This window comes from Vitis riparia, chromosome 13 (genome assembly GCF_004353265.1).
Source record: "Vitis riparia cultivar Riparia Gloire de Montpellier isolate 1030 chromosome 13, EGFV_Vit.rip_1.0, whole genome shotgun sequence".
Taxonomy (NCBI): domain Eukaryota; kingdom Viridiplantae; phylum Streptophyta; class Magnoliopsida; order Vitales; family Vitaceae; genus Vitis; species Vitis riparia.
The window spans coordinates 25,329,905-25,346,514 of record NC_048443.1 but is presented as its reverse complement, the minus strand read 5'-3'; the positions used below and the strand labels follow the sequence as shown (position 1 = coordinate 25,346,514).

General features: G+C 41.9%; 1 protein-coding gene across 1 annotated transcript; it reads right to left on the bottom strand.

Moving 5' to 3' along the window:
• Positions 1 to 7,126: 7,126 nt before the first annotated feature.
• LOC117928460 lies at positions 7,127 to 9,181 on the bottom strand. The gene has a single exon (XM_034848338.1). It carries the CDS (start codon positions 9,179 to 9,181, stop codon positions 7,127 to 7,129), a length of 2,055 nt encoding a protein of 684 aa, XP_034704229.1.
• Between the last annotated feature and the right edge of the window lie 7,429 nt (positions 9,182 to 16,610).

The window sequence follows — 16,610 nt, the reverse complement described above, 5'->3', positions numbered from 1 at the left end:
CAAAAGGCGTCCGGACAGGGTGTCCGAACACACCCTCCGATGGTTTTGTCAGCCATGGAAAGAGAGATGAAAGCAATTGGCACAGTTGGCCTTTTACTAGGTATTGAAAGGCTTACCTTCTTCTTTGCGCGAAGGTTTGTATATATAGTTATTTGGAAATTCTCTCTCCTCCATAAATTATGGAAGGCTTTTTGGTTTACCATGATGCCACTAGGTGGTGGCAGGGACATCCTCATCCTACGAACGACTGTCAGAGATCGTGGGAAGTGACTTGCTGTCACTTCTGTCTTTTCACTCTGCAGGTATTGGAATATGGATTGTGACAGGGTGTCAGAATGACGTAGTGAGTCATGCTTGGTTTGATCGGTGATCCGGATGGACATATCCGGATAGAATATGAAAGGTCGCCGGATGAGTAATGGCGGTGGTCCGGATAGGATGTTTTGCGAGTCCCGTGTGCTCTTATTTCAGAGGGTCCGGATAGGAGAGCGTGCCACGTGTACTCTCGAGGAAATCCAGATGTGGATACTCCGGATAGGATCGCGTGCCACGTATTGTCAGGGGACGTGTGCCACGTGTCATCAGGGATGGGTCCCTACAATGCCCCCCTTTTTAACCTGTCGAGTTTGCCCTAACAAAATGGGCGGGTTAAAAAAGAATGATTGCTTTTTGAAAACCGAAGTTGCTTTTTGTGCTAATTGGACCACGTGGCAAGCGGGGGCGAAGAGACAGGAGAGCATTTATGGCGAGCCGCCGTCTCTGGGTATTCCCTAGGCAATGTGTCATTTTAATGATAACGTTTGCTGAACGTTTGGAATACCGAGGGGCTGTCTCCTACAAATAGCAGCCTGTGGCCTCCTGTTGTATTTTTCTTACTGCATTTTCTCTGTTATTGCTTCATCTGCCTACTGCGTATCTTTGCTTGTGAGTGCATCGGCATTATTTCAGGTCGTGACGGTGACTGCATTTGCGATTTTCGACCCTACCTTCCAGTTTACATTTGGTACGTATGCTATTCTGGTTTCTCTCCTTCTTGTATCCTCTTTTCTTGGTTTGCTTTCGATTTGCTTGGAAAAGCTGTTTGGGCGACTGACTGTTGGTGTTAGCTTCTAGGGTTTCTTTCTGCGTTTTGGGTATGTTTGGGGTGTCTGTTGCCCCCCTGCGCTTTTGGTGGGGTATTTTGAATCTTCTGTGGGGTAGGGCTTGAGGTTTTGTGGGGTCGATTTATTTTGTTTGACTTGTTGGATTTCTTCCATGCAGATTCCGCTTCATCTTTAGGCTAAAAAATGTTTGCCAACAAGGAAGTTACCTCGCCTCGCCCGTCTGGTGACGCTCGTGCTGAAAAATCTGTGGAAAAGTTAAATGTGAAGGAATTTTGCGAGCGATTTTGTATTCCCAATGGTGTATCTGTGGAGCTTTTTGATGGAGAGGGCGCGTTGCCTGAGAAACCGGAAGATAATGCGATCTTTTTTACCAAGGAGCATTTCAATGCTGGGCTCTGGTTCCCCCTCCCGTCTCTGGTCAAGGAATTTCTGCATTTCACCCATATTCCACCGGTGTATATACATCCCAACATGATTCGGGTGCTGATGGGGTGCAGCATCCTTAGTATGTTGTTTAATTTGGACCTCTCGCTACTGGACGTTCTCTTCATTTATTTGATCAAGAAGGTGAAGAATAATATCTTTAGCTTCGTCGCCAGCCTTCCATCTCTGCAATTGGTGACCAGCCTGCCGGATTCGACTAAAAGGGCCGCCAAGGGGCAAGTGCTGGTCAAGGGCGTATGGGCAGGTCTGGCGGATCATCCGGATAGGCCCTTTGTCCCCAACCAGTCGCTAAAGGTTCCGGGTATAACTAGGCTACTTCCTGTCTTTGCATGGTTTGTAAGTCAGCATTGTTTAGGTGGCTGACATATTTTTCTTGCTTGGGTGCAGGCCAGAATAAAAGGGAAAAACTGGTGGACTGGGTGGAGAAGGCCTCGTTCGACCGTTTGAACAGGCTTTTCGAGATTACGTCGGCCGAGCGGAGTTGCGAGCTGTTTCTTTCTGCGCAGAACCTCCGCTTGGTCGTCCAGGAGCCTCAGGTATACGTGCTGAACATACTCCCGAGGCGGATGCCTGAAGAAGTGGTAGTTGGGGAGCATTTCACCCTTGAAGACCTTCCCTTCTACGAGGGGGCGCGGAAGGCAGATGCCCGGACACGCAAGGCCCGTCTCAACAAGCGGGAGAGGAAAAGACAAGAGGGGCTCCTACGGAAGGCTCCGGGTGGGAAACGGTCCGCGTCCTCTCCACCTGCTGGTGCTCCAGCGAAAAAGAAGAAGAAGTTGGGTAAGAATAAGGGAAAGGCAGTGAAAATCCCAACTCCTCCGAAGGAGTTTGTACAGCCTCCCATTGGCTATGAAAAGGAAGTAACAATACAAGAGCCGGAAAATCCCCTCCCGCCTTCTGTCTCAAGCGGTTTTGAATTTATTAGGGGCCTAAATCTTTCGGGGCCCTCAGTGGCGCCGGACGTTCGGATGGCTCTTCTGACTAAGGAAGCGCCCTCAATAAATCAACCCGGCTCCCCTCATCCGGATATGGGTGCGGCCCGGGCCTCTAGTGCTGCAACCTTGCCTCCTGCGACACCCCCAACAGGAGAAATGGGGGCGGACAACCAGGGGTTGCCTTCTCATGGGCCAAGCCCTCGTGCCTTTATACCTATGAGAGGGCCAACCGGGAGAAGGTCGCGTCCGATACGCGACTTGAAGTCTGGCCTCGCTAGGCGGCTTGAGGGTCGGTTTTTAGAAAGCATCGAGGTCAGCTACTCATCCGTCCAGGAGGGTCACCCGGAAGGCAATGAGACGGAGATGGCGGAAGAAAACCCAGCTACCCCAGTGCTGGTGCCGGATGAGGTTCCATCCAGAGAGACCCAGTCGGCTGAGAATGCTGAAGCCGTGGTCCCGGAGGAGGAATCGCTCTCCAATGCCTCCTTAGGGGGGAGTCTTTTTTATGATGCCACTTTCAACCCTGCTAGCCCTTTCAGCTATGCGGAGATGGAAGAGAAGCTAAAACGGATTCCTTCTGGTTCAGACGTTGGAGTGCCTTCAGCTAAGATGTTTGAGATAGTGGAGATGGTATAATTTGTGTCTTGATTTCTTTATATTGATGCATTTGTTACATGGTTTGTAACTTTGCCTTTCTTTGCTTGAGTATTCTCCTACAGCTGGTGAGTGGCCTTCGCGGCATGGCTCGTCAACGCGACCTTCTTTCTGACCTGCTGGAGACTGCTGATTACACAAAATCCTTCGTGTCTCAGCGGAAAAATGATGATGAGAGGTTGCGTTTGAGAGTGGAGCAGGCTGAAGCTAGTTCCTCTACTGGTCGAGAGGAGAACGAGGTTCTTCGAGAGGAGCTTGCTGAGGCGAAGAGCCGGGAGGATTTTATGGAAGTTCGCCTTTTTGAAACGGAGGACGAGATGGCTCTTTTGAGGAGGGAGGTGAGGCACCTCCGGACAGAGGTGTCCATTGAGAAGAGGCAGAGAGAAGAGTTGCAGTTGCGCTTATCAGCGCAAAAAGAAGAGCTGGAGGGTGAGTTTGCTGCGGAAAGGGAGGGACTTGAAGCGGAGTACCAGAAGCAAGTTGATGAAATGTACTTTTTTGGCTATCGCTGCTGTATGAAGAAACATGGAATCAAACGGGATGTCCCTTCAATTCATCCGGGTGAAGAGGAGAAGCTGCGCAGCAAACTTGCTCAATGAGGGTCTTTTCTTTTTGTAAAGAATTTTTACTGCTATCTTCTCTTGTATTTTTGTAGTCTGGAGACTTTTTGTATGTGATTTGTTTCACAAGTATCAATAAAATATACTTGTTCATTTTGCCTCATCCTTTATTGGTAATACTACTTTAGATTAGATACATTCCATGGTCGCTGCAACGGGGTTCCATCTAGCTCTTGTAGATGATAGGCTCCACCTTCACTTGCTTTAGACACTATGTAGGGGCCTTCCCAGTTGGCTTGGAATTTTCCTGCTCCTATGTCAGCAGTATTTTCAAAAACTTTTCTAATGACCAGCATACCATTTTGAAGCTTCTGGGCCTTACTTTGCGATTGTAGTGAGTTGATGCCCTTTGTTGGTAGTCTGCCATCCGGATGGCTGCAGTTTCTCTTACTTCGTCCGTCCAGTCTAAGTTTCTTCCTAACTCTGTATCTGCATCATTCTCCCTTCCTACCTCGGTCCGGACAGTGGGTAAGCCTATTTCAGTAGGAATGATTGCGTCCATACCGTATGCGAGGGCGAAGGGAGTGTTTCCTGTTGGTCGTCCGGGTGTGGTTCAATAAGCCCAAAGGACGCCGGGTAGTTCCTCCGTCCACTTTCCTTTGACTTGCTCGAGTCTTTTCTTCAAGGCAGTGATTAGTGTTTTGTTTGTGGCCTCCGCTTGACCATTGCTTTGAGGATATCGTGGCGTAGAGTATGAGTTCCGGATGTTTAGTTCTGAACAGAAATTCCAGAATGCGATGCTATCGAACTGTGGGCCATTGTCTGCTATGATGGTCTGGGGGATTCCAAAGCGGCAGATGATGTTTTTCCATACGAATCTGGTGACATCTTTATCTTTGATGCTGGCATAGGCTTCGGCTTCTACCCATTTAGTGAAGTAATCCATGGCTACAAGCAGGAATTTTTTCTGGGCGGGTGCGGCTGGTAGAGGTCCTACTATGTTCATGCCCCATTGTGCGAAGGGCCAGGGTCCTGAGATTGTTTTCAATTCTCCTGACGGCATGTGTGGAATGGGGGTGTGTCTTTGACATTTGTCACATTTTTTGACATATGCCGCCGCATCCTTTTTCATCGTAGGCCAGTAATAACCTTGCGAATGGGCCCTGTGCGCCAGAGACCGACCTCCGGAATGATTTCCACATACTCCTTCGTGCAATTCAGCTAATATGTACAACACCTCTGAATGATTTAGACATCTGAGGTAGGGACCTGTGAAGGATCGCTTGTACAAATGCCCCCCTATTAGGGTGAAGCGAGCGGCTTGTACCCGGATCTTGTGTGCTTGCTTGGTTTATTCGGGAAGGGTGCCTGTCCGGAGGTATTCGATGATAGCTGTCATCCAGCTTTTGTCGTTTGTTTCGTTTTCCTCGATGGCATTGCAAGTGGAGGTTTCCGTGACAGAGGGCTTGGTTTGCACATATATAGGCAATAGTATAGCTTCTTTGATGGGAAGAAAAGCAGCTATGCCTGCTAGGGCGTCGGCACGTGAGTTTTCAGTCCGCCTAATTTTCTCAATCGTCCATTCGGTGAATCGCTGCAAGGTGTCTCTCACTTTGTTTAAGTATCGCGCCATGCGTGCATCCTTGGCCTCATATTCTTTCTGAACCTGTCTTACCACAAGTTGGGAATCACTATAAATCCGAAGTTTGGGGACGGATAGGACTAGAGCGAGGTCCAATCCGGCTAAGATGGCTTCATATTCTGCTTCATTGTTAGAGGCGGGGAATCCCAGCCGGATGGCTTGCTCCAGACGCTCTCCGGTTGGGGATTGCAACAAGAGTCCTACTCCGGATCCGGACGATCGGGAGGCCCCATCAACGTGTAAAGTCCACCATTGTTTTTCGCTTGGCTCCTCGTGTTGGGAGGGCCTTCGAGAGTATTCCAGCACGAAGTCAGCCATCACTTGGCCTTTTATGGACAATCTGGGTTGGAACTCGATTCCAAATTCACTCAATTCTATGGCCCATTGAAGCATTCTTCCGGTTAGGTCCTGCTTGTGTAGGATATTGCGAAGGGGTTGGTCAGTTAACACGACCACCGGGTGTGCTTGGAAATAGGGTCGGAGTTTCTGGGCGGCACTTCGAAGTGCTAAGGCCGTTAATTCCATCTTTGAATATCTGGTTTCTACGTCTACTAACGCTCTGCTTATGTAGTAGATGGGTTTCTGCTCCTTGGGCGATGGGCAGCGGAATAAGACAGCGCTAATTGCCCACTCTGAGACAGCCAGGTACATATACAATTTTTCTCTAGGGAGAGGGCTGCTTAGGATGGGTGGTTGCATGAGGCACCGCTTAATTTTTTCGAAAGCATTTTGACAGTTGTCCGTCCATCCGCTTACTCCTGCTTTGCGGATTGCCAAGAAGAAGGGTTGGAGCTCATCGGTGAAACGGGCTATAAAACGCCCTAGGGCGACAAGCTTGCCTGTGAGGCGCTGTAATTCCTTCTTGTTCCTGGGGGGTGGTGTTTCTATGACTGCTTTGACTTGATCTGGGCTAACCTCTATCCCCCTTTGACTGACCATAAATCCTAGGAACTTTCCAGCACTTACGCCAAAGGCGCATTTAGAAGGATTTAGCTTCATGTCAAACTTCCTCAGGAGGTGAAAAACTTCTTGCAAGTGGAGAACGTGCTCCTCTCGAGTTTTGCTTCTGACCACGATATCGTCAATATACACCTCTACTGTGCGGCCAATTAGAGGTTTGAATACCTTTGTCATCAGTCTTTGATAAGTAGCGCCAGCATTTTTGAGGCCAAATGGCATGACTTTGTAACAATAAAGTCCGTGTGGCGTTATGAAGGCTGTCTTCTCTTGATCATCCGGGGCCATGGGGATTTGGTGATATCCGGAGAAAGCGTCCAGGAAGGAGAGCATCCCTTGCCCAGCAGTGGAATCCACAATTTGATCTATTCGTGGCAAGGGGAAACTGTCTTTCGGACACGCTTTATTGAGATTGGTGTAATCAACGCAGACCCGCCATTTGCCTTCTTTTTTGGGTACCACTACTACATTTGCCAACCAGTCCGGATAATCCACTTCTTTGATGAATCCGGCTTCCAGTAGTTTATCGATCTCATTCCGGATGATTTTTTATCTGTTCGGGTGGAAACGTCTAACCCTCTGCCGGATGGGTTTCGTTGTTGGTAAAATGTTAAGTTTATGAGAGACTATTGATGGATGAATCCCCTTCATATCAGAGTGCGCCCATGCGAAAATGTCATGGTTTTGTCGGAGGGCGTCTTGGATGTTCTGGGTTTCTTCAGGTGTTAAGAGGGAACTGATATGAGTAAGGTGAGCATCTTCTTCTGAAATTTGGATTGTTTGCAAGGGATCTGCTACCGGGGGATCTCTGTCCGCCGGGCATAGTGACTGTTATTGGTCAAGTGCGTGCGTGGACTCAGGGAGAGGTTCATTCTCTTGACTGGTCCTTGGTTCTCTTGCTATCTGGTAGCATTGGCGAGCAGCTAGCTGGCTGCCGTACAGGTTGATTTGCCCACCCTCAGTAAGAAAGCTTACCATCTGATGATATGTGGAGGGGATGGCTTTCATGCAGTGTAGCCATGTGCGCCCCAAGATAATATTGAAGGGTGACAAATCTTGTACCACTGAAAATAGGACGTTAAGAGTGATTGGGCCAGCTTGAACTGGTAGCACAATATCTCCTAAGGAAATAGTTGATGCCCCGTTGAATCCGGATAGGATTCTCCCAGGGTTTTCGAGACCTACTAAATTGTGTCCTATGTAGCTTACGACTGATGCTTGTACCAGATCAGCTGAGCTGCCTGGGTCAACTAAGATGCGTCTTACATCAAATTTGTCTATCCCTAAGGATAGAATGAGGGTGTCGCGGTGCGGGCGTAATATCTGTGTGGGGTTTACTGGTGGAAAAGTGATCGTCCCATCTATGGGGTGAGGGCTTCCTCCGGTTATCTCAGGTCGGATGGAGTTGACACGCTCACGCACCATTGCTTCTCGTAATAATTTTTGCCTCTTTCGTTTGGAATTTATCTCTTCATCCGACGAACCTCCATTAATGTAGTTTATGACGGCTTTGGGGGCGGCTGGAACCGCGGGGGCTCCAGAGTCGTGGCCCCGGGAGGCGTCTCTATCTCTGGCATCTGAGCGGAGGTATTGCCTTAAATGTCCCGCCTTTATAATCCTTTCCACCAAATATTGGAGGCTTCTGCACGTCTCCATTGTGTGGCCATGCTCCTTGTGGTAAGCGCACTTTTTGCTATGATCTCTTCTGGATGGGTCCGACCCGAGGGGTCTGGGCCACCTGAAATCGGACATGCTTTTGATCATAGGGAGAAGCTTCTCATAAGTTATGGAGAGTGGTTTGAGGGGTGGCATTTCCGGGCGGCTTGGCCCTTCTTGCCTTCGATCGGATGGCCTTGGCCTGTCCGGAAGTTTAGCGCTTCCTTCTATATTCCCTTTGGACGGCTGTCCGGCAACCAATACTTGCTGGGTGGCTGCCCGTACGTCATCCTCAAGCATGGAGTATTTGTTCGCACGTCGAAACAAATCGTCCATCGTCATGGGAGGTTTCTTAGCTAGTGATTCAAAAAATGGAGTGCCTGGACAGATGCTTCGCTTGAAGATCTGTAGGACAACGTCCATGCTGCAAGCTTCCACTTGTAGGATAGCTTGGCCAAATCGTTTCACAAATTCCCTCAAGGATTCATTATCCTTCATTTTTATATTTTGCAAGGTGCTGATGTTTTGTTTATGCCGAGCGGAGCATAGGTATTGCCCCACGAAAGCTTCTGAAAGGTCTTTGAAATTATCCACCGAGTTAGGAGGTAGGCGATGGAACCATGAGAGAGCCTGTCCTTGTAGACTGGCAGGGAATACCTTGCACAGCAGCGGGTCGTTGCCTATATTGAGGGTCATGAACTGTCGATAATGCATGATATGGTCGAAGGGGTCACTGCACCCATCGTACGTGGAGAACTTTGGTACGAGGAACCCCCTTGGGGGCTCGTAATGAATGATATGAGAGCAGAAAGGCGTGGAGAGCATGTCATCCAGCCTTTTGCTATTGGAGCCGATGGGTGGCTCGTTCGGGGGATTTTTCCCAATGGTTCGTACCGCTTGGTGCCGTGGAACGTTCTGCACCATGGGGGTGACCAAGGGGTCACGGTGCGAGAGAACGTTCTGTGGTATGGGGGTGACCGTAGGGTCATGGTGCACTCCCCTTGTGGTGGTTACTGGTGACTTGGGCCTGCCAGGCTGCTGGGGTCCTAGTCTCGCACGCATAGCGCCCGATAACTGGGATCTTCTGTCACGCTGTCTCTTTGATGAGAAATGAGTGGAATTGGAGCTCTCTTCGCGGGGAGCTTGAGGCATGGGTGTGTGTGGCTCATGCGGCCTAGCGCTGCGTGTTTCAGGGATTGCCTCCGCTGTTCCGGGGTAAATCGACTCCATATGAGGCCTTGAGTTGGCTACTTGGCCTCTAGAGTGCTGACGACGGGGTGGCCCCGTCGATGATGCCTGGATTCGCAATATTGCATTTTCCTCTCTCAACCTTGTCGTCTCCTGGAGGAAAGTTTGCAGTTGTCACTCGCTTGCTAACTGCCTTCTTTCGATGGCTTGGCGCCATTCAGAATTGTCTTCCTCCCCTCTACCAGATGAGCGGCTTTGGGAAGGCGTGGCCATCTTTGCTAGTTACTGAATGAGCGAAAAAGTTTCCCACAGACGGCGCCAATGTTGAGGTCTCGTATTCCCAATGATCCATGTGGTTACCAAATGGATGGACGTACGATCTCAACTATGATTCCTGATTCAGCTGCTCCTGCAAAAGGCGTCCGGACAGGGTGTCCGGACACACCCTCCGATGGTTTTGTCAGCCATGGAAAGAGAGATAAAAGCAATTGGCACAGTTGACCTTTTACTAGGTATTGAAAGGCTTACCTTCTTCTTTGCGCGAAGGTTTGTATATATAGTTATTTGGAAATTCTCTCTCCTCCATAAATGATGGAAGGCTTTTTGGTTTACCATGATGCCACTAGGTGGTGGCAGGGACATCCTCATCCTACGAACGGTTGTCAGAGATCGTGGGAAGTGACTTGCTGTCACTTCTGTCTTTTCACTCTGCAGGTATTGGAATATGGATTGTGACAGGGTGTCAGAATGACGTAGTGAGTCATGCTTGGTTTGATCGGTGATCCGGATGGACATATCCGGATAGAATATGAAAGGTCGCCGGATGAGTAATGGCGGTGGTCCGGATAGGATGTTTTGCGAGTCCCGTATGCTCTTATTTCAGAGGGTCCGGATAGGAGAGCGTGCCACATGTACTCTCGAGGAAATCCGGATGTGGATACTCTGGATAGGATCGCGTGCCACGTATCGTCAGGGGATGTGTGCCACGTGTCATTAGGGATGGGTCCCTACAATAGGGAAGCGTTTTTGGACAAGGAGAATGGTGACAAAAAGGCGGTGGAGGTGATGATGTACGTCGAACATGATGTGGATGAACGATGGCGGTGGAATTGTATTGCTGGCGGTGGAATAGAGTGGTGGCTGCAAATAGAAAAGAGAGAGAAGAAAGAGGGAGAAATAATGACGGTGGAGGTGGGTCTGCCAATTTTTCCCTCTATTAGAATTTTTTTTTTTCTTTTGGGAAAAGGGTTGAGATGTACAATGGGGATTAAGTCTAAAATAGGTACATAAACTTAGTAAGGAGTATGTAAATTTTATGGGAAAAGTATAACCTAAGCCATCAAAATATAAAAGTAAATATTTATATTTATCTATACATAATTTTAAGATAGTGAATAATAAAATATATATAATTATTGAAATATGAATATATTTAAATGATAAAATTTTATTTCATGTCAACCATTAAAAGTTATATTTTTAATAGTATTAGAAATATCAATAGATTAATAAATTTTATTCTAATCATGATTTCATCTATTAATATTAAAGATAAGATAAAGAAAAATATTTAAAAATTTTAATTACTTATATATTTTAAATTTTTATAATTATTGTATTTTAAAAAAAATAAATTATATATTAATAACATCATAGTTTGACCACGATTCAATCACTGGTTTGACCAATGAACCTTAAATTAGTAACTTTTTTTGGTCTAGTTTTAAAAACATTGGTTCTACCTATAAAGAATCATGAAAAACTAACACAACTTTTCCAAGTTATTATGTTATATAGGTTATCAACCTTCAAATAATATTTCATTAGTGTTTGAGTCATCAATGACTTTGATCTTATAGGCGTTTGATGGTTTAAACCACTTGTAATAGATATTCCCGAAACAATATGATACAAGTTTGTGATCTTAAAAGAATATTTCATCAGTGCTTAAGTCATTAGTAACTTTGATAATATATATATATTGGGTTCACAACCTTAAAAGAATATTTTACTAGTGTTTGAGTCATTAGTGACTTTGATCTTGCAGGTAATTGATGGTTTAAGCCACTAGTAATAGATATTCTTGAAACAACATGTCATCTTGGGTGATTTGAATGATGAAAATTTCCCAAAATTTTGAGAAAATATTGGATATCGGCAATTTCAGTGGAGATATATATATATATTGTCTACTTTTTTTTTTTTTTTTTTTCTAATATATCAATTTTGGTGGAGATATATCCAACAAACATGAAACATATGGTTTGGGATCATAATGGCTCAACCATTTGGGTTGCATTGACCTTATTTATAATAATACCAAGTTACCTATATATATATATATATATATATATATATATATATATATATATATATATATATATATATATGTTCTTCTATTTCCTTCATTAAAAATAAATAAATAAATATACTTTTTAACAAATTCATACTAGATACTAAAATAAAAATTTAATAAATAAATTCATTTTAATGATATTATATTTAAATCATTTTAACAAAATTGTTAAAAATATTAAAATCATTATTATAATTTTTTTAATGAGTCTATATTTATATTTTTTTGTATATTGATTGAACAAATGAGAAATACAAATATATATCCTTAAATACATCCAAATTAAATAGATTTAGATAAATTGTGTTTTCAAATTTTGGTATATTATTGTTGAATGTCACAAATTATATCATACACATATCATTTTTTTCAACAAGAATTTCAAAAGGTGTATTAGTACCGTTTGTTATATCATTTTCTATAGTTTTTCTCTCACTGATATCTTTTATAAAAATTCTTGTCAATTATCGATATTTTCCTTTTTGGGTGATTCTAAGTATTTATGATTATAGGAATTCCTTCGGTTGTATTTAACATCTATTTTTAGTGAATTTAACATTTGAGTCAAGAATTAGAGAGGTAATTTTGAAAAATTGATAGCTACAATCTTAATGAGTTATAAACATTAGTTTATAAAGAGCTTGCATGCAACAAATACTAGGTCATGAACTTGAATAATTAATTAATTTTGTTTCAATTTAATTTTGTCAGATACTAGAGTACAATTTACTATTTTTAATAGAATGACAAGTTAATTTTATAATTATGATTATAAGGATCGAGCTAGTATTTTTTCATGAGTCCTAGTGATCAACCCTTGAGTTCAAATTTCTTATGGTATTGATTATTGAGAAAATTATATTTTAATTATATTATGTGTATTAGGCACACTTATTTAATTGGACTCCATCTATGGGTCAATTAATTAAATAGAATCTAATGGGTTAAATTAAGTGACATTAGCCCATGTCATGGGCCCTAGTTGCTTACGCCCATCTCTAGTTTTATAATCCTTGTACAACATCTAGAAAAATTCTAACCTTCAAATACTTAATTTATTTCATCATCATTTTAAAATTTTTTTTATCCAAATCATTTAAAGAAATACCATTGCAATTTTTGATATTTTTTTATTAACCTTTTAATAAAAAAACTAATTAGTATAAATGAATTAAGTTACATTTATTCAAAATTCTAATTTTATTATATCAAATAACTAAAAATAAATCATTTATTTTAAAGAAATGTTAGAATTCTAGCTATTCCAACCTAAGATAATCATTTAAGAAAGGTGCCAATATAGTAATGATTACCTTTTACAAATTTAACAATTATGAATACAAGTCAAAAAATGAGTTTTTATTCTTGAAACAATCAATTCATTTATAAAAAAAAAATGAATAAATGAGTTCTATGAGTTTTGCAACTTTTGTATCTTTAGTATAAAATCATTATAGATATTTGACTAGATAAACTATTTAACATTTCGAAAACCTCAAGTATAATATTAATCAAAAGTGGTTTTTATTTAGAAAGACTCTTCATCAAATTTATAAAATAATAAAATCAATTTAGGCACTTGGATGATTGTAGGTGCTTAAATAAAAATATAATTAGTATGGATCTAATGGGCCAATGATCTTACAAAGAAATTCTAGAAAAAATGTCATAATCTGACACCACCTCCTGCCCATGTTGATGATCTAATCATGTCAGTATAACTATCATTCTTGGCATGTGAGCATGGATTTAGTGATTGCACTTTTTTTATATATATAGTGAAGATAGCAAGGTGATGTTGATGGATCGATCAGTAACAGACCCAAAGGCGTTATTTGTTGCACTGCCTTGATGAGTGCATAAAGATTGGAAAGATGGGTAAGAGCATAATGTGAAGAGATCAAGGCAATCCGCTAGTTTAAATATGGTATAAGGTGCACTTCTTTATTGGTGGAAAATTACATAGTTAGGGATTGTGATGAGGTGTGTTTCTTTATTAATGAGAGTATTGTGCACTTATGGTTGTAATGAGGTGTGCATAGTTAGAGCCATGCAAGCATAGGGTAGTGGGGTGATCTTCCTTCTTGCCATACTTAAAAGGCACACAATGTTGAAATTTCTAAGGGGGAGCACTATTCACTTAAGTCCACTAAAGATGTGCACAATCCGAGTGGTGTCCTCTAAGTGTGCTTTATGATCAACACAAAGCAAGTTGTGCTCCTAGGTGCACAATTTAAACTATCATTCAAAGGTGAGCTATTCATAAGTGTGCTTCTATAAATGGCACAATTTATATTGGTGCCTCTAAGGTGCACAATTTGTATTAGGCTCATAAGAGTGCGTTATTGGACCCAATATCAGATTGAAGTGGGCTTCCAGCATATGCTTCCCCCACTTAGGTTCTTTATGCTCCATGAATCATTAGGAAGGTTGTGGATATACCAAAAATGCCTTAACCACCCTGCCAAAAAAAACACACACACACACACACATCAAAAGAGTTTTTCTAAGGCACTAATGACAAAACAAAGCATTGGCCCTACTATGATTGCCTCAAACACACTAAAATTGACTTTTTGAAGCCACCCAAGTACTGAATTTGAGTTCTCATCAACATGCTAAAGGAATTCAGTAGCACTCGAGGACCATAATAGAGTTCTTGAGATGATTTTTCTCTTATTTAATGTGACCACAAGATGTTGTAGCATATGTGGTGGCCCTAGCAATAGATGACATAATAGTCAAAGATAGTTGATGATAGCATTCAGAATCAATTAATCTTGACGAATCTAGATAGAAAAGGCCAAATTTAGTGAGGTGACACAATTGGCAGTAATGGTGGTAGGTGAGCAAGGCTTGGTGTCGTCAATATAGCCAAGTAGATCATAGCCAATGAAAAGAAATTGGAATTGTAGTTTTCATATGAGATAATTCGTGGACGTGAGTTTGAGGGGAAGTTGAGCGGCAATATTAATAGTAATATGAGTGGAGTGAGGTGTGTTGGTATTTTGAATGATAACAACATTGGTTTCATTCTTGGCCATTAACGCTCTGGTTTAGGATTTGGAGGCATCGAGGCTTAACACTCATGATATCATATAACGATAAAAGAAGATTGAGAAAATATAGCATAGCCTTATTATTGATGATAGATGAATATTTATAAATACAAATAAATAACAAGTCTATCTTCTACTTTAATTCAAACCAATAATAATTATCTTTTATTTTAAGTTAAACTAATAATAGATAAAAATTAATATTCAAATTAAGGATATACGTTATCTTTCATTCACTACACTCTACCATTTCTTTGTAATATTACAACAGAGATTATTCTCTCGCATCTACCAATATAGGTATAATTGAATGATATATATCTATATATATATTTGAGATATATTGAAGTTAATTGAAGATAACTTCTAAGAACAACATATAAGGCTTGTGTGACCGGCCTAAATTAAAATTCAAGTCGTTCTAAGCACTCTATCATTGACTCGGGCAGAAGCTAGCTAGCATTGAAGGACAGATAAGAGCATAGACTTTGCTTCGTAGCTGTAGAATGGTGGAATATATCTAGTAAAGTAGACCGATATTGTGTCTGATTCGACGTAATACTCCGTGAAGAGAATTGAAATAGCATAGGATCACATGTTAACATTTAAGCATGCATTTAATGGCAAAAAAAAAAAAACCGGTTACCTTGGTTTATGCCATGGGAAGCCATTTCTTCCTCCTCTGATATCCAATAAGTTGCTCCAGGTGTGTGATGGTACGAGAATTAGGGATCAATGAGCTCTTCCCTTTCCTCCCCAAAAAGTCAGTCCAAGTGCAAGTGTGTGTGCGTGCAATGCTCTCCAAAAGAAGAAAAAGAGAGTTGTTTCCAAATGCACATATATCTCAATATATATATATATATATATATATATATATATACACATTACACACTTTATTTGAACCGCTTGACTTAATGGGCCAGTCAAGTAAATTAAGGTGAGCCCATAAAAAAATCAAGCAACAATATGTGTCCAGTCCCATTATAGACCACAATGCAAAAATTAAATTAACACTGATTTATGATATTATCAAATTGATTATGTAAGTCCACACATAAAAATTCCAACACTCTGAACATATATATACGCCAAAAACAATGGAATTATGGAACTACAAGATAGAAATGAATGCATGACAGTAAGTTGATCATTTAATTTGATTTTGTGCAAGACCCAGATTGTTGTTTCTGTACACACAATCGTGATGGACAACACTCATCTTAAACATATCCTCCAAAGAAAATTTTAGCATAACTCCGATTATATGAGACGAATTAATGGAACTGTTGCCAGTAATCGTGATCAGAACCATTAGAAACTAGCTGTAGATACATCTGATCACTACATTAATATATATATATATATATATATATATATATATACATAACAAAAAATAAAGTAAAACAAAACCCAAGGCCCCAGCATTAGAGCTAGCCAGCTTTGGACTGTAATATTTGTTGGCGAGGTTAGCAATGATAGTTTGAGAACCCAATGAGGGGGCTTGAGTCAATTTCCTATAAAAGGTAGTGTGGACCCCGCATTTCGCGCTCAATGCGTTTCCCACTCGATGGCGAGCTCGATTTTTATTTAGAAAAATGATTTTTATTGATTATTCAAAAATGACTTGGAGTCGCCACTTATTTTTGTTTTATTTTTAAAGGGTAAAAAAAATAAGAAAGAAAAACCCTAAGTGTGACTCCTTATTTTGGAAAAGGCGGTCTGTGAAAAACCGGATTGGGTTCGGGGGTCAGGTTACTTATCGGGAAGGTACGGTAAAAAATCGTAGCACCCCTCTAAGTCCCTAAAGTCGGGTCTCTACTAATAAAATGAAGCTGACATGGCAATGGATGAATAAATCAATGAATACTCAGAGCGAAACACGCACATACGGGAGTCAGAAAACGCACATAAACTAAACAGAGTAAGAATGAGTGTGTACCTGAACAGCGAACCACTATGCGCTATCAAGAGAGAGGGTTAGTGCACAATAAATAGCATAAACATAGCTCACATGTCACTAAATTGAGTGCAAAATCGTCAAAGGCACGCATGACAC